The sequence below is a fragment of the Grampus griseus genome (assembly GCF_964374135.1).
Source record: "Grampus griseus genome assembly, chromosome: 7".
Taxonomy (NCBI): Eukaryota; Metazoa; Chordata; class Mammalia; order Artiodactyla; family Delphinidae; genus Grampus; species Grampus griseus.
Genome location: NC_139001.1, coordinates 94168411 through 94187448, shown reverse-complemented (window position 1 = coordinate 94187448; position 19038 = coordinate 94168411). Strand labels below are relative to the sequence as shown.

At 47.4% G+C, this 19038-nt stretch overlaps 1 protein-coding gene across 1 annotated transcript in view; it reads right to left on the bottom strand.

Annotated features, from left to right (window-relative positions):
• The window catches only part of TMEM163 (transmembrane protein 163), a gene marked incomplete at its 5' end in the record, with an annotated part of 251210 nt that extends 233570 nt beyond the window's left edge, over nucleotides 1-17640 (bottom strand). Inside the window, 2 exons of the mRNA XM_082659053.1 lie at nucleotides 11487-11606; nucleotides 17439-17640. Coding sequence (XP_082515179.1) covers nucleotides 11487-11606; nucleotides 17439-17640 — 322 coding nt within the window. The remainder of the gene's footprint in view (nucleotides 1-11486; nucleotides 11607-17438) is intronic.
• Between the last annotated feature and the right edge of the window lie 1398 nt (nucleotides 17641-19038).

The following is a 19038-nucleotide window of genomic DNA, read 5'->3' as shown; positions in this document are numbered from 1 at the left end:
AGAATGACTGGTTCAAAGTCTATTTAAAAACCACTCCTCCTGATTCCCTCCCCAACTCCTATCAGACACTAGAGGTTTATTCTCTGAAGAAGGTGCAACAGTCTCTTGTTGGAGGAACACCAGACTCAGCTAAAGGTGGGAAAATCAAACTGAGCTCTTAACCGGCAGACCAAGTTAAGAATTCCAAATAGAATGCTGAGATCTCAATCTTCCTCCTCAATTTAGCTCGCAAAACTCAGGCAGTCAGGTGTCTACCCTCCAGGCAGATCAGAAAGCCCTTCTCCGGGCAACCTGGGAAGTCCAAGAGGAAAGATCAGGAAGTATTAAACTGGAATCCACCCAACAAAACAGTCTAACCCACAGGGAAGTCCATCTACATGTTCAGAACTCTAGTCAGCTTTTATTATTTTTTTTTTTTAACATCTTTATTGGAGTATAATTGCTTTACAATGGTGTATTCTAGTCAGCTTTTAAACACCCACTTTATTTGTCTCTTTTTTTTTTCCATTATGGTTTATCACAGGATATTGAATATAATTCCCTGTACTATACAGTAGGCCCTTGTTGTTCACCCATTCTCTATATAATAGTTTGTATCTGCTAATCCCAAACTCCCAATCCATCCCTCCCCCACACTCCCTCCCCCTTGGCAACCACAAGTCTGTTTTCTACATCTGTGAGTCTGTTTCTGTTTCGTATGTAAGTTCCTCTGTGTCATATTTTAGATTCCACATATGAGTGATATACAGTATTTGTCTTTCTCTGTTTGCCTTACTTCACTTACTATGCTAATCTCTAGGTCTATCCATGTTGCTGCAAATGGCATTATTTCCTTCTGTTTTATGGCTGAGTAGTATTCCATTGTGTATATATGCCACATCTTCTTTATCCATTCATCTGTTGATAGACATTTAGGTTGTTTCCATGTCTTGGCTATTGTAAATAGTGCTGCTATGAACATAGGCATAAACACCCACTCTTTTTTTTTTTTTAACACCCACTCTTAATATGAACAGACTATCAAGGATCACCATTCACAGGATTCCTCACATGAGCCATGAACCCAAGGCAAGCAGGAAAAAAAAAGCACCTTGGAGGAAGACAATACAAGAACCAGAAAAAGATTTTTTTTAACTATCATTAATATTTGCTCAGAAAGATAAGAAAAGATCTATGGAAAAGATCAACAAAACAAGAGTTGGATGATTATTTAAAAGGCACACTCAGGGCTTCCCTGGTGGCGCAGTGGTTGAGAGTCCGCCTGCCGATGCAGGGGACACAGGTTCGTGCCCCGGTCCGGGAGGATCCCACATGCCCCAGAGTGGCTGGGCCCGCGAGCCATGGCCGTTGAGCCTGCGCGTCCGGAGCCTGTGCTCCGCAATGGGAGAGGCCACAACAGTGAGAGGCCCGTGTACCGCAAAAAAAAAAAAAAAAAAAAGGCACACTCAGACAATTAAAAATAAACTTGACAGTAGGAACGAAAAGCTCAATAGAAACGTAGGAGTATAAAATGGAGGAAATTTCCCACAATGTAGAGCAGAAAGACAGAAAAAGATAAATGGAAAATTTAAAAAAATAGAAAGGAAGGGCATACATTCATGAAAAAGACCCTACTGCAGCAAGTCTCATACAAAGGATTATGATTTAGAAAGGTTTAGGACTTAAATAGTAACCCTACAAATAAGAACTTCAAGACTCTTAAGGAACATTATTTCCTACCGAGAATTTTCTATTAAGGCATCAGTCAAGTGTCAGGATATATTAATGACATTTCAGGCTTGAAAGCTTCCCTTCCCTTGCGCCCCTTCCTAGATAGAGGAGCTAAAAGAAGATAAGGGTGTCAATCAGAGAAGAGAGAACGTGGTATCCAGGAAACGGGGAACTCAGCAGAGGAGAAAAATACAGGGAATGCCCAAATCCCTTGTGAAGGATGATCCTAGGATGCAGCTGGGCACCTAATAAAAAGGGCAACCAAACAGATTAGAGGATGTCAAACAGCTCCAAGAGAGATTTCTTCAAGATGAAACTGACAGAATTATCAGTGCATCTGAAAATATTACAGAGAAGTTGAGGTTGGAATAAAAATGCTGAATTAGAGTTTAATAAGAAATAGATGCAGAGAAAAGTAAACATAGTACTAAACAAAACAGATATTAAAACCAAGAGAAAATGAAAAACGGTGCAGGAGAAAAGTAATCGTTCTTCACCCTATAGCTCAGTGAGCAAGAATTATGTAGTCATAATAATGCAAAGCATAACTATTATGCAAGGATGGAAATTCGAGAAGTCGGCATGTTTGTGTAGGACCAGGAGGAGGGTAAAGGGTAAATTATCTTCTTCCATGGTGGGAAGTCAACAAATAATGCCTAAGTGACAAAAATTCAAGAGCTGGCATTAGAAGCCTGTTACTTATACAGATATAAGTAAATGCAAGGATCAACTAACTAGAGAGGCAAAGTCATTGCCAGGATGGGGACAAGGAGGAAACAGAGAGGAGAGAGAGTGGGGGCTGTTATAGTTCTTAAATTTTTCAAAACTACATCCATGTTATGGCTTCCATAAAAACAACAAAAATATATATTTCTTTGGTTATTTTCCATTGGGTCTTTTCAGTGTCTTTTCCTTTCGTGTGTTTGATTCCTTTTTGATTGTCTACTCATTACATATACGCATTTTAAAGATTTTGTCAGGTAATTCTCTCCTCTGGAATTGGGAGTTCTAATCACATGCTGTCTGACTTAGTCATGGTGGATCCTTTCTCAGGAGCTTCCTATTTTTGGATTATGAGCTCATCTTTGGTGGGGCATCAGCCATGGAATGCTGCTGGGACTTACCTGAGGTTCTACACTTGCTTCTTTCAGGCACTCCAGGGATATTTCTGACCTAGAGCCACGTCTCTGTTAATATCTCAGCTTGAGGGTTCCTAGGCTACTCGGGCAGGATAAACTCCTAAAGCGGATGCCATGGTATATCCTCCCTCAGGACCTGAGCATTCATTCCTCAAGCCACCAGGAATGAGGGCTGCTGACGGCTCACAGTTACATCCCTCTCCTGGAACCAGCCTCAACTGAAGGAAGCTACCTCTGCCAAGGTTACACTTTTCCGTGGGGCAGCTCACACCAATGACTGCTGTGACAATCTTGCTTCAATTAGAAAATTCTGAAGGGCCATTCCAGCTTCTAAGTCCCTGTGGGACAAGCCTCTGAGGTAACAGCGTCAAAGTTCAACTTCTCCCTCTGCCCAATCTTGATTCCCTTGCTCCCTTTCAGGTATTATTCCTTACAGCCTCTCCCAGCCTCTACTCCCAATACACCTCTTGCAGTAAATCTCAGAGTCTCAGGATCTATTTCTTAGGAAATCAACCTAGGAAAATTCCAAACATAAACTTGCACAAGGTGAGTCCTGTGGTTATGAATTCTAGTGGAACACTCCCCAGCCCTCAGCAAGCTAAGCTGAGTCAGATAAGCTTCCTTATTGTCTTCCTAGGCTGGTGAGTGGGTTTATTCTAGTCTATCCTTTCATTGAAGGTATAAGTCCTCTAGTCCCCACTATTTGCTCTGACATCTGCGGAGTTCCCCTTCCCATTAGGCTGGAGCTCTTCAAGGGGACCAAGGGACTGTCCCACTTCCTTTTTTTTTTTTAATGTAATTTTTTTTTATACAGCAGGTTCTTATTAGTTATCTGTTTTATACATATTAGTGTATACATGTCAATCCCAATCTCCCAGTTCATCCCACCATCCCCAACCCTCCCCCCTGCCTTCCCCCCTTGGTGTCCATACGTTTGTTCTGTACCTCTGTGTCTCTATTTCTGCCTTGCAAACCGGTTCATCTGTACCATTTTTCTAGGTTCCACATATATGTGTTAATATATTTGTTTTTATCTTTCTGACTTACTTCACTCTGTATGACAGTCTCTGGGTCCATGTCCCACTTCCTAATGTTCTCCGTCGTACCTAGCAGAGCAGACAGGCAACAGAAATTCGCTAAGGACTGGATGAACACATCCACCAGCTGGAAGGAAGGATGAGCTGATAGGCATGGGAGAGTTGGCAGAGAGTGAGGAACAGGTCCCTTTACTGGGGGAAGGAGGGTTATCTCCCAAACTCTGGCATCATCTTCAGCCCTCAGGATGGGACACGAGGAAATAACCTCCTGTCAAGAAGTTTGCCAGACATTCATCTTCAGGACGCAATTCCCAGAGGACCAAATCACAGCCCTGGAGTACAAGTAGACCAGAAAACCCCTTCTTGTCCAACCAGCTAACAAATATGCCTAGAAAGAGACTGACAGGCAATAGGAAAAGCCCTCAGGAATTTCCCACAGGGCTCTGGCCCGTTTCCTAGCAGAGCCCAGGCGCCAGCAAGGAGGGGCAAGGACCCGGCGAGCCTAATGAGATGAGTCCAGCCGGGGCTCACTGCCCAGCTCCCCTGAGTCATTGCCACCGCTGTGTGACAAAGACATCCCCATGCAAATGCACCCTGGCCACACTTTTAATTAAAGGCTCTGTGCAGAATGCAGGGAGAAGGAAGGCCGAACAAGCAAGCAGCTGCTAAGACCCCTCCTCCACTGTGGCTGGAAACAGCAGCTCACGGTTAGGCGCTCTCCTAACAGCCACAAGCGAGTCCAGTCAAAAGAACCCTGGACCCTTCGGTCCAAGAGGAGGCACAGGGAGAGGGGAGGGCGGGAGAGTGGAATGAGGGGGAGGGGGAGGGAAGGGGCCTGCAAGCCCCTTCCCCCTTCCCCACAAAGCTGAAGCCGGCTTTCCCCCTTGTTTCCATTCACTTGAAAACGCTGCCGTGCCTTTTTCGGAGCTCTTTACCTGCAAATGTACATCCTCAACCTGCTGCAGCCACGGTGGCCTCAGCAGGAAGATGTCAAAAACTACTCCAGTCCAACCAATATCTGAGCGCCAACTGTGTTAGGGGCTGAGAAAGCAGACTGGAGAAGACGGCGCCCTGCCTGTGAGGAGGGTGTATCAGTGCACAGAGCGACAATGATTGTGTGTCACGTTCCTGACTGCTGGGTGCCCACGCGGCTATGGGCAAAAGGGGCATTTCAGACAGCCCGGAGGGTCAGGGAATGCTTCCTGCAAGAGGGGATCTTTCATCTCAGTTTTGGGGGATAAGTACAATTTAGCAAGAAAACAAAGCGGGGGGTCAGGAACAAAGGGCATCTGAGGCCAAGGGCAGAGCAGGTGCATGGGTATGAGAGCGCAGGGCTGGACGCAGCATTTAGGGAACTACATGGGGGTGCTTGTGGGCTGGCATGGCCGGGAGATGGGAGGAGCCGAGCACAGCCAGGAAGGCGGGGCCAAGATCAGGAGGAGCCTCTAGGTAAGCAAAGGGGTGGGACGAAAACACTACTCCGTGTCCGAGAGGCATCACTGAGCCAGCGTATGGGGGAGGGGACCAGGCAGCAACCTGTGAGGACACGACCTCGAGGATATGAAGGAGGAACCCAGAGGCAGGGCGTGTTGTCAGGATGAGGCGCCCAAACTGTGTTTCAGCCTGTTCCTCCCTCCCGGTTTCCACCTCTCAGAATCAGCATCCTCGGTTATCATTCGCCCGGCACGTTCCCGGGTGGCAAGTTATCCCACTCGGCACGGCCAGGATGTGGCTCACAAGCTTCCTGCCCACATCCTGCCCCCACCGTGTCACCCGGCTCAGCAGCCCAGGCAGGCCGTGGTTGGGAAGTTGTTCCGGAAAACTCTCCACCTCGAATCGACTTCACACTACACTAGGGAAACAGCAGCTTGGGAAGAGGCCGGGCTCTTTAGAAGACCAGCAAGAATAAGACGCCATATCTAACCTAAGTACCAACGGGAAGCGTGCACAGCACCACATCTGGGCTTCCCGTGCCCAGAGAATGTCTAGAAGAAAATACAAGACACGGGCAACAAACATCGTCCGGGAGGAGCAGTAACAGGGAGAGAGCTTAGGATGGAAAAGAGACTGGCACCGTGTACCTTTGGCCTCATGAATTTTTATAATGTGCACATACTTCTTTTATCGATAGGAAGAAAAAAGAACAGCAAACAACACGAAGGATCATTCTATGAACAGAATAGAAACCAACTGTTGAAGTCTTTGGTTCAGGGAAACAGTTCAGGGGTTGAGTCTTAAGGACACAGGCAGGAGAGGAGAGGCCCTCACAGGTGTCATCATCCAATGGCATAGGGGACACAAAGGGGAAAACTGGGATGAAGAAAATACACCGTGTGATGGGTAAACCTACTCTGGGGGATGAGTCCTGGTGGCTGGGGAGGGCCCTCTGAGGATTCAGCCACCTGGAGATCCATGGGAAGACGAGCTTTGCTGAAAGATGCCCACTTGCATCCTGAGGAGAAGTTGGGGTGTCTGAGAAAGTGGGGCAAGGGTCAGACCAGGACGCACGTTTTAGGCCACTGTAAAATTTTTTTTGGCCACGCCGCAGGTCATACGGGATTTTAGTTCCCCGACTGTCCTCCTGCACTGGAAGCAGAGTCTTAACCACTGGACCGCCAGGGAAGTCCCACCACTGTAACTATTTAGACGTTACTCTTAGGGCACCAGAAAGCCACTGGAGATAGAAGATAGAAAGCCAGAAGATAGAAAGCCACTTCTATCTTCTTTCCCACCTCACAAATGTGTCACTTGAGAGATACCTAAAAAAGTTCCCAGACATATTTTGCTGAGTTTATAGAAGAATCTGTCATTTCATTTCACTTATCTTTCAACTCTTGGACTCACAAATTAAAAATAAAAAGAATAAGTACACTTATTCTACCATTTTTAAGGGTCAACAGTTTATATGAAAACCAGATATATTACTTTAAAACTCCCAAATATAAAATCACTCCTTTCAGAAAATTTTCTAATTCTTTATTATTTTTTTTTTTTTTGCGGTACGTGGGCCTCTCACTGCTGGGCCTCTCCCGTTGCGGAGCACAGGCTCCGGACGCGCAGGCTCAGAGGCCACGGCTCACGGGCCCAGCCGGTCCGCAGCATGTGGGATCTTCCCGGACCGGGGCACGAACCCGTGTCCCCTGCATCGGCAGGCGGACTCTCAACCACTGCGCCACCAGGGAAGCCCCAGAAAATTTTCTAATTCTTAAATCTACTGATTGACAAAATTTTTGAGTGAGCTTTTTTCTGAGAAGATCTTGGTTTGGAGTACTTTTTTTTTTTTAAGTAGAACTGTGTATCTTAGGAAAAGTTTTCCCCTGAGAATGTTTCAAATATATCTTCATTTCTCACAGAACATGTATTGAGTGCCTAAAAATTAACTTGCACTCATTCAAAGCTCAGAAAGAGTTAGAATGTATTTTCCTAAATCATTCTAACAAAGACATCAATGATGTCAAAACTCTGAATTTTGAAACAGAACTTCTGTTCTCTTTCTAGCCTCATTATTAAAACAGATTTTTTTTAAGGTTTGTTCATAACAGGATTGCCATTTTCCATGCTGCCTACCGATTATAAACAGAAGTAATTTTAAAGCCAAGCTAGAGCTCTCTCTGAAATATTCAAGATGTATTACCATCTGGTTTTATATCAGCATTTGAGCAGGTCCAAAGAATCACTACATTACCAAGTATTATCAAAAATAGTTCATTTCCCTTTCAAAGCACATATTCCCCTCAAAATACTTTCAAGTCACAAACTCTGAAAATTCACCTAATTTTTCAAACTACACCAGACATACGAATGTCAACCGTAGTTACATATGTAAGTGATTTGTCACAGATCACTCAGTAATGCTGACCAAAGCTAGTTTCATCTAATGGTCTTTTGGAAAGTACTAATTTGGGAAAACATGGCATACCTGATTACTTGGAAGCATATAGGAAGTAAAAGGTAATAGTCTTTATTTGCAATGTACACACTATGTAAAAATACAAGTCTTCCCAGCCCTGAGAAAAAGTGCCCCCCTAACATATATATCCAGCAGCCTCATTTCCAAACACAAAAGAGACAACAGCCTTTCTCCAGAGGATGCTCAGCTAAAAATCAGCATCTACGAGTAAAGAGAAAATGGCAGGTGGGGAGATAAAGATGGGTTTCTAACTGAACCTGCAGAAACAGCTCCAAGACAAGGCCCTTCGCCAGAGAATGGCTGTCGGATTTTCCAGCTGTCTCGACAAGATTTCAATTGTTCGTAAAATAAATGAGACCTAAGCCTGGTATCTAAACAAATGTTCAGATGAAATTTATTTCTAAGAAATCTTTTCCTTCCACTTAACTGAAAAAACACTTTTTAAGATTTCTCTCTGTTCATTCATTCAACAGTCTTGAGTACTGATTCCATGTAAAGATGTTCATCCTGCCCCCAAAGAGTTTACCATCCAGTAGTGGCAAGAAGCCATGACAATAAACACAGTCTTCTACTCTTCACCATGATTATCACCCCCGGCAACACACACACACACACACGCACGCACGCACGCACGCGTGCGCAGACACACACTCCAAACACTTCTCTGCCATCTCAAAGCACTGCATTCTATAGCAATTCTCTTTAAAATGCTAACTGGTTCAACCTGACCATTTCACAGGATAAAACGGGGGTTTGCTAAGCCAGACCATATTCCATTTTATCCCATCTCTCTGTCAGCCACCTCCTTGGAGAATAAGACTGGGGGCTCCTTCTGTGTTTTTTTAAAAAACACTTTTACTGCACTTTCTGAAACGTACCATTTTCCTTGAAATACTAATTTACACAACTTCAAAAGTCAGTTTATATTGCTTAATCTCTACTGATTTTCTCTCCCTTCAAAACTATGAAAAGGATTGAGCGAAGGCCTGTCAACATGTAAACGATGCCTTAAATTTTTTTTAATATTTCATATTACAAAATAAACTTAGGAAACTAAAGAGTAAAACCAGCAGCGCTAACAACACAGCCACAGGCCACCTCAAGGGTCTAAAATACGAAACACAGGTGCACATACACTGAAGCTACTCTGTAGTTAAAGCGGGAGAAATATAGTTTATCCTCTACATGTTTTGGTTTCACTGGACCAGAACAAGTTGAAAGCAACTTGGGAACAAACTGAATGTACCATAGAAAGCAACAAAGATCATATCACGTATATGTCAATGCCAACATTTTATAGGCAAGAACTTACAGGAGTTAAATTGTTTGCCTGCCATAAAAAAGTGGTAAGACTGTTCTGAAAAGAAACAGAACGCTTCTCACAAAGCAATATTCGAATTCCATATGCATTATGCAACAGTCTTTTCCTATTATAAGAAATGGAACAACGTTTTTATGATAACTCAACTGATCAGGCATAATATGGGAAACCAAAATTTCCTCCAAATTTGTTCTTATTCTGAGATTAAAGACATCAAATGTAGGATTCTTCTCCCAAAGGAAAGACTTGCTCAGCGTTTCTTCACATTCAGGTCCTCATTCAAACACCCACGTTATAGAGTTGTTAACATCTCTATCAGGCACACAGCCGTGCATGGGAGTAACTATTATTCTGTTTGTAAATCACCTCTCCCTTCCTGGCATTCCTCTTTCTTTCCATATGTAAATTATGGTGTCAGATTCGGACCCCACCACCAGCCACCGCGACCAAATTATGCTGCAGGGACATCAGTCGGGCTCCAGGGACATCAACTGGGCTCGTTATTCTTGATTCAGCATTAAAAAAAAAAAAAAAAAAGGAGGAGGAAGAGCTATTTTCAGGAATCAGAATTCCTCTTTTTTTTTTTAACATCTTTATTGGAGTGTAATTGCTTTATAATGTTGTGTTAGTTTCTGCTTTATAACAAAGTGAATCAGTTATACATATACATATGTTCCCACATCTCTTCCCTCTTGCATCTCCCTCCCTCCCTATCACACCCCTCTAGGTGGTCACAAAGCACCGAGCTGATTTCCCTGTGCTATGCGGCTGCTTCCCACTAGCTATCTGTTTTACGTTTGGTAGTGTATATATGTCCATGCCACTCTCTCACTTCATCCCAGCTTACCCTTCCCAGAATTCTTCTTGATCAGATTTCTGGCTCACTGGTAAATGTTTCTACCCTGAAATGCATTATTCTTGGCTGCTAAACGTGTGGCTTTAAGAAAACAAAAAACAGGGCTTCCCTGGTGGTGCAGTGGTTGAGAATCTGCCTGCCAATGCAGGGGACACAAGTTCGAGCCCTGGTCTGGGAAGATCCCACGTGCCGCGGAGCAACTGGGCTCATGAGCCACAATTACTGAGCCTGCGCGTCTGGAGCCTGTGCTCCGCAACGGGAGAGACCACGATAGTGAGAGGCCCGCGCACCGCGATGAAGAGTGGTCCCCGCTTGCCACAACTAGAGAAAGCCCACGCACAGAAACGAAGACCCAACACAGCCATAAATAAAAAATAAATAAATTAAAATTGCAACCTCCCTTTAAAAAAAAAAAACAGGAATCAGAAAAAAAAATTAAAAAACAAAACAAAAAGCCAAGACATGGTACTACAGTGTTTCCAATATAAATTGCTTCCAGGAATATATGCTGAGTTTTGCAGGGAACACTTGGTCAAATTCTAATATTCCCTCTTGGGAGCCAACACCAACTTGCAGCAGCAGCTCTAACTGTGCAGAATGGAATTTCAAACACACACAGGGCAGCATCTTCTGGCGGACACAGCCCTTTCTTCTCCTACTCTGTGGGGTGTCACATGAGACACCTCGTACGATACTCATCACTTAGAATATAGATCTTTCTGTTAAAGTCATAAATTAATCACGAAACGCACAAAATACATTCTTTTCCCTAACATTAAAGAAAATAAATAAAAAACACTGTGGTTTCCAGCAAGGTTGAGCTGAAGCTGAATGTCACTGCTTAAGCTTGTGAATCACCGCACGATGTAATAAGAATAAACACCACACACACATCTCTATAGGCTGCAAATATTAGCAGAGAAAACGCATGTCATGGGGCTTCCTAACACGGAAACAGGATCATCCATGGGCAGAAAGTGTTCAGTTGTCTTCGTTCCTCTTGATTATAATAAATATTTTTGTTTCCGTGGCCACTGAAAACTTGAGAGAGGACCCTCCCATTCTCCTTTCATTAAAACGTACGGATGATTTTATTCTAAACCTTACGCAGATATAATCGGGGGAGAGATTGCACTCATCTGGTGGCATGAGGCTCAAAATACGAATCTCAAGGACGTACATTTGTCACACGCCAGCCCAGGCTGAAGGCATCCACCAAGGGAATATTTTCACTATTCAGCTGGCAGCCAGAATCTACTACCACGAACCCGCATACTGATGAGAGCCAAAGCCCCCAGCCACGTTCTCTATTTCTTCTTCTTCACCACCTCTTGCCTCTGCAGAGGAGAGAAGCCATTTTGCTAATTTATAAGCAACCTGACTATGCAACCATTGAAAACAATTTACTCATCAATGACAGTCGGCTAAAAGCAAAAGCACATCCCATAGGAGTCAGAGAATAAAACAGGCAACACCGGCACATACATCGCTCAGCAAGACGCTGGATACTCACTAAAGGCAGCCACCGCCAGGGCCAGTGTGACAATAATGGAGAACCAGGAGACCCACAACGCCTTCTTTCTGTAGTTCTGGGCTTCGTGGGGTTTTAGCCGAGTGCTGCTTTCTAGTAAGCCTGACAAAAACAAGGAGAAAAAGAAGTTAGGCATTTCCTTATTAAGAAACCCACAACTAGAGCTATTCTTTCTTAGCCAAGGATTGCAAACTGACAGCCCGCGGCCGAGATGTGGGGTTTTTCCATTGAAATATAGTTGATTTACAACACTGTGTTAGTTTCAGGTGTACGGCAAAGTGATTCAGTGATCCAAGAGGTGTTTTAACATTTAGGAGCGTCGCACGGAAATCAAGCTTTCTAGCCTCTCTTGAAAGATCTCGGGCTCTGGCAATATTTGACTCGTGTTCCCAAGGGTAATGGCAGCTGTCTTCTTTCTCAAGTACCCTACCACCCCCTGACCTGACATATGACCCCAGCCATCCCCCCGCCCCTGTGGCTCACTGGCTCACATAGGTGCTGCTCCTTCTAACGAGACTTTTTCATTAGAAAAAGAGCACAGGTAGCCCACATCTGGTTGGGCATTTGGGCTCCTCAGCGTGGCACTGATTTGCATTGCTCCATCAGCATGGCCCTAACTGGCGGACCGGGTTTTGGGGTTGTGGAATACAAATGCCCCCACGCCTCCCCTCAACAGTTAACAGAAGGAGGGCCATTCCTCTTTAACCACAACCAACAGCCACCAAGCCTAAATGAGATGCCACGTTTTCTTCCCTCTCTTTCTGCTCTATAGTATCTATTCCTGTATATCAGTCAAATGTCAACAAATTCTCACACTATTGCAGCGGGGTAAACCTGCTAAAACTGGAGGTCGCTCCCCAGGTGGGTCACGTGTAAGAAAGGTTTGATTTCGTCTCCTATGCTTTCAACATTGAGAGTCCTCAATGGTAACAGAAATTCAGGACGACTCTGAGGCAATGCCCAAGCTTCAGCAGCCATGGGTTGAAGACTAAAACATCTTCAGCACGATCTTGATTTATATTTTTTCTTCTCCTTTGTAAAGAGATCATATACGGCATCTCTTAGCTGCATGAAGAACCAAACTCTCAGCCCGGCATTCTACATAAACAGGACAACATCTCTGGCCAAACAACCCATAATATACCTTTCAGAGGTGGAGCAGCCTCATCACAACAGCTCCAAATGATGAAGGAATTGGTAGTCAGAGCTTAAGCACCCACCTGTAAAATAAGGCACAGTGTGCAACAAATCACACCTAAGCATTGTGGAAAAGGCATCTTTCCGTTAGACTGACTGGGTACCACATTAAGCCTCTGGTTGCCAAAAACTGCATCCTGCTCAAAAATTATAACAAGGACCCTGTTAAAACTTCCCAATTCCATTAACTACCCAGATTTAAGCACCCTGAAGAGGGCCTAAATAAACAGGAAATGTGGAGAAGCCTGCTTACTGAGTCCAGTGTACAGACACAGATTTTTTTTTTAATAAATTTATTTTTTTTTATTTTATTTTTGGCTGTGTTGGGTCTTCGTTGCTGCGCGTGGGCTTTCTCTAGTTGTGGTGAGTGGGGGCTACTCTTCATTGTGCTGCACAGGCTTCTCATTGCAGTGGCTTCTCTTGTTGTGGAGCATGGGCTCTAGGCGTACGGGCTTCAGTAGTTGTGGCACGAGGGCTCAGCAGTTGTGGCTCACAGGCTCTAGAGCGCAGGCTCAGTAGTTGTGGCGCACGGGCTTAGTTGCTCCGCGGCACGTGGGATCTTCCCGGACCAGGGCTTGAACCCGTGTCCCCTGCATTGGCAGGCGGATTCTCAACCACTGCACCACCAGGGAAGGCCCCACAGATTTTTTAATCATTGAAACCTGTAGACTTATTTACAAGCAAAAGGTAGATGAATTTGCAAAAGGTAGGTAATAAACTCCATCTCCATCACCTCACTGTAAAAATCTCCCCAGACCTTCCTTTAAAAATGCACTTGGACAGAAAAAAGAAAGACCTTCTCTCTTATCAAATTGTGCCCTGGGTACAAGTGATTTCAAACTGTCCCTTTGTCTGCTTCCCTTCCTGCTGAAAAACACCCCATTCTAATTTTCAACTGTGATCATCCTTACCTCCAGTTAAAGCCACAACCTAGAATAAGCAGGTCCCAGTGACTCCCGATAATTTACTTCCCTTTGCCCAAATGATATGGAAATCTTTCTTTCATCCTGGCCAGTTGATTTTCAAGAGAAGTGAAGCTGTAACATTTAAGTACTGACTCAAATAAGCAGTTCATTTGCTGGGTACTGTGACAGCAACCATCTTGAGAGGTTATCCACTGGGGGTAAAAACGAGGTTTCTTCTAGAAGTAGATTTAATTTTCTAAGAGAAACAACAAGGATCTGGGTTTTCAATTGCAACACCTGACATTTATTTTCCCTACCAAAGCCAGCTGTTTCCAACAACATGACTGGAGCTGACCGCACAGACCAATCATGTGCCTCACCCCAGAGTGGGCCAGCACTCCCCTTGGAAGGAGTCTGGGATGCCAGCTCACCTGGGCTGCACTGCCCTGCCAAGGTGGCAGGTGAATCCTCTGATCAGCAGGACTGGTAGTTCTTCCGCAGATCTGATCCTGTATGTGCTTCCCCATGAGATGCTTCAAACTTTAAACACTGGAGTAAATTGGAAGACTGTCCAAGAAGGGAAGAACTTTCCCATTTCTATCCAACCTTCTGTTTCCTGCTAGTTTTCCTTCCTAAAAATAGAGCTAATACCAAGAATGGAAAACTTCCCACTCCTCAAAGGAAGTGGGGTATAATGACCTATGAGGACCCAGCTCATAAATGAAAGGTCCGCACACAGGTGCCACTACCTCCGCCCCGTGCTAGCTGCACGCACACGTGCAAGACACAGAGATGCGCTGAGAATTCCTGAAGCTTTCAGGAAGCTGTGTGTCAAAGGTAGAAGAAAAGCAGCACAGCCTACAGAAGCCAAGGCAGGCCTCAAATGTGCACACAGGGCTGGGTCCTTCCTACCCATAGTTGGCCTCCACATTCAAATTTTTAATCTCACTTGAATTTCACCTATTTGTAATTTGGGCCTGGCAAGAGTAAGCATAAGGGTTGTATTAATGAAGGACTGATACCTTATTTGGGGGGGGAGGAGATGCAAATATATGCAGGGAGATTGAAGCCATCAGTCATTTCCATGCTAGTATGAATTAGTTCCAATTGCTTTCTCCTATGAGTTAGTCCCGCTTGGATTCTCTGAAAGAAGGGGTATATTCATTAGATGGGAAGGTAGTAGGAAATGCTGAAGCATGTAACACTCCAGGGCCCTAAGGCTTGGGGCAGAATGATGGGAAAACACCTGTGGGGAGAAGAGTGGGTATTAAAAGGTAGGGCGTGGAAATGCGTAAGACAAACTTGGCCTATGTTTTGTTTTAGTCCCTAAAGGTCTTGGACCACAAACCTCTTGCTCCCTGAACTACAAGGCTCAGTAACTGCAGTGTCATTTGGCTGACAATATGAGCTCATTAGGGTTCTGGGAACCAGCCCACATCACTTCTAAGGAAAAAGTACCTCTCAAGTCTCCAAACACTAGATGTGTATAAAGCAAGCCTTTGATCAAAGTTAAATGGAGCCTGTCACAGGGTCCTGATAGCTCAGAAGGAATTTAGGGCAAGAGAGAAGGCCAAGTATAGGTACAAATCCAGGTGCCCACCCACCAGAAACACACATACCCATTGGTAGGTATTTAGGCCTCGAAGAAAGCAAGCCAGACGTGATGTAAAGATACACATCAAGCAACTGCTGAGGCTTCCTCCTCCCCAAATCCTCTCACCATTAGGAAAAAGGTAGCAGCAATGGAACAGTTCCCAAGGGATACAAAACATCGATATTGGAAAGATGCAGCCCCGTTAATAAAAAATAACACAAACACAAAATATTATAAGAAACCTCCCTAGGTAAGCTTCTGATTTAATAAAAATGACTCATTCAGCATTAACTCTTTGCTGCCAGGAATGGGTCAAACAGAAGAATGTCACACTGACTTTCAGCTTTCAACGCCACATGGCGCTGGGTTCTTTGGGGGACAGGGTTCATCTTAACAGAGAGGCAGTGTGTGACATGCAGCGCTTTCACACAGTGACAGTTTATGAACAGTGAATGCTTTCATGCTATAACATAATGGAAAATGAAATTCAGTTGACCAGTGAAAAATAACCTTAAGAATAAATTCAGAAGGGCTTTTTACACTTGAGCATGAGCTACAAAATGACACTAAATATTAACTGGCCCTAGCACTTTTTTCCCTCCTATCATTTTGTGAGGTGGGGAGAAATAGGCCAGCTTTTACAGATGACCTGCAATGCTACAAAAATAAGCCCAGCCCAGAGCTCGGTGTTTCTTCAATGCAAAAATTTTAAAATCCTACAACACTAGTTATAGTGGGAAAGGTAATTAACACGACCTACACTAAAAATAACAGGTTTTACTGGGTGCTTGTGATGTCACCCATCATCAGCTCGAAAATGATTGTCGAGTTAGGTGAGAACAGGAGGAGAAACTGCAACATAGGGGCGGAACTCGTTGCACCTGGAGGGGCTCCAGTTCTCACCCGGGCATCCCTGCCGATTCTCTGGGAATTGCCGTTTGCATGCTTCACATGCTACAATTTAAAATTTCTAAGACGAAAGAGATCGTGCATCCGAACACTAAACCGGAATAAAAATGTACAGGAGATACTAAGAATAGGACAGAAACCTGCGAAGACTGAAATATACAAATCCGCCGCAGCCAACAAAATAAGGCTTCCAAGAACAGGGGGTGGAAGTGGCGACGAGCCGGCTCCCCGTTAAGGGCCGGCTGTCAGAATCCCGTTTCGGCCACTAACCGGGTTTAGGAAAGCCACCGAGTCTTTCTGAGGGGGCCGATTTGGATTTCGATTCAGCAAGAAGCAGAGAAGGTATAGACGTGGCTACGAAGAGGGCTCCCTCTGAGGCAAAAGGAAACGAGAGAGGGAGAAAAAGAGGAATGTAGAGAGACACGGGAATGAACAGGGTACTCTCCCATTTCTTACAGGCAACTCAAAGGGGGCATCAGCTGTCCGTCAGAGGGTCGGGTTTGGCCTCCCCAGAAAGGGACGTTTGCAGGCTTCCAGGCCAGTGTCTTGGGAAGGATTCTGAAGGGGCTAGGGATGGGCGCTCCGGGAACCATCACGTTCCAGTGGCATCCATCCAGGATTGGTGGCCCAAATCCAAGTGTCCCAGGCCTCTCCCCCCACCGGCAGACAGCGGGGCAGTGACCCACGGTAAACTGGGTCCCCTGTAAATGAGAGTCGGGAGTCACCCGACTCCCGTTCGCCGGGGCGGTCGCCGAGGGACTCCTCGAGGCTAAATCCGCAGAGGGAAGTTCTCCCGGGGAGCCGGCGGGGGCCGCAGGGGGCTGGGGAAGGAGGATGCACAGAGCTCAGGACCCTCCCAACTGAGCAGGACCCGCAGTCCCCGGGAGCGCTCGGCTCCGAAAGAAAAGGAAAAAAAAAAAAATCACACACACAGACACACACACACATACAGACACACACACACAGACACACGCACACGCCTCCCGCAAACTTTTCCAGTGGGCGCCGGAGGGACCAGGGCTGGCCGAGAGGAGGACGCGGGCCCCGGCGGGGTCGCCCAGGAGGCAGCACGGTTCGCGGGTTCCGGCGAAGGCTCCGCGGCCCGGGCGGCGCCGGCCGAGGGAGGTGGGGCTGCCGCCCTCTGCTCTCCGCGCCTTCGCGGGAAGTCCCGGCTCCGCGCCCCCGCGCGCGCCAAGGAGCCAAGCCCCGCGTCCGGCCCCACCCGCCAGCGGGGAGAGGCGGGCCTGGAGCAGCGGCTCCTCAACGCGCCCGCCCGGCGGGAGGAAGGGGCCGGGCCGGGGGAAGGGACCCGGTGCGGCGCGCGCTCACCTCGATCCTCCAGCCCGTCGCTGAACTGGCCGCTCTCGCTGATCCGCAGCTGCCGCTCCTCCTCGGGCTGCGGCGGCTCGTGCGCGGGGGAGCTCAGCGGGCCCGGGCCGGGGGCGGCGGCCAAGGGCGCGTGGACCCGGGGCGGTGGCGGGACGGCAGGGCCCGGGGGGCTGCGGCGCTCGCTGCCCGCGGCCGGCTCCATGGCGCGGGGCGGCGACGACGAGCGCGGCGGGTACTCGAGTCAGAAGTGCGAGGCGCAGCGGCTGGGAACAGGCGGAGGGACGCACCGACCGCACGGAGAGGGAGGGCGGGCGCCGCGGAATGGAGGTGCGGCGGTGGCAGGGGGCGGGGGGTGCGGGCGCGGCGCGGCTCGCGTGGCGGGTGGCAGAGCCTGGAGCCCAGTCGTCGGCGCCGCGCTCCGCCCCCGGGGGCAGGTGCGTGCGGCAGGGACCCGCCCCGAGGCACGGGCGCCGGAGCCGGCGCTCCGAGGCCGGTGGGAAGGGAGGGATGCGGCCAGGCCTGATACCCGGAGGCTCGGCGGTGTGGGAGGACGACTGGGAGAGCCGTGACTAGCAGGCGGCCGGGGCAGGGCCTGGTGAGGGTGTGACAGGAGACCTGCCCCACTCGTGCCGCGGGATGGTGACCAGAGGAGACCGCCCCCGACCCCGGACCCCACTCCTTTACCGTCCTAGAAGCCTGCGGCCGCGCTTGGGTAGAAAAGCCATCAGCGCCCTAATTTGGCATCTTTCTGCTCTGGAGTCGCACAGGCTTCAGAGACTATGGAGGGTCTCCTGCCTGGGCTGCCATCCTCACCGCCCATCCCGGGAAAACGAGGTTCACCTGCCCCCAAGCCCATCCGTGTCGGGCCTTCTTCTAGGAGCTTTGATTGCCCTCCAGCACCAACTTAAGGGGGCCGGGTATCTTAGGACCACAGGGCGTTCTAGAAGATGTTTGGACCCCACCCCGCCCTCCTTGCGACTGCCCCTGGGCCTTGGTCCCAGCCGGCTCTCTCCTTCCCCTCTGAGTAGCCGAGTCTTGCCCGTACTTCAGGCCTCCGATGGAAGCCTCCCTCCTACAAGAAGCCCTCCCCTGGCTTTCTTGGCGCGGCCAACTGTCCCCACCTCTGAGCGCGCGGAGGTCGTCCCTTTGCGCCGTCGGGCTCATCTCCGCAGCGAGGCGGCGAATTCGTCTACTCCGGGACCCACGCCCGGCGGTGTAGCTCGGAGAGGTGCCGAGGGGGGATCAGCCATTTGTCAGATTCAGCTTGAATGTAATAGCAACATTCAAATTCACGAACCTAGATTTCACCTTCCTATGTATAATCAGTCTTCAGATTTAATGAGTTCTCTAAAATGCCAATTCCTCGTTTAAAGCCTGCCTACTGTGGGGAACGACACCCTGTTTTCTGAAGAGTAACCAGTTTCCTTTCTCATTCTCGCTTTGCCTGCGATGGAAATCGGAGCGGGATTTAAATGCCTTTGTCGTGCAGTGGAAACAGCACTAGCACTGGGAAGAGGGTCTCATTTTATTTTGTTGCTGTTGTAGGGTTGGAATGAGAATATCTGAGTTGACCTTGGCCAGCTCACGTTACCTTTCGGAC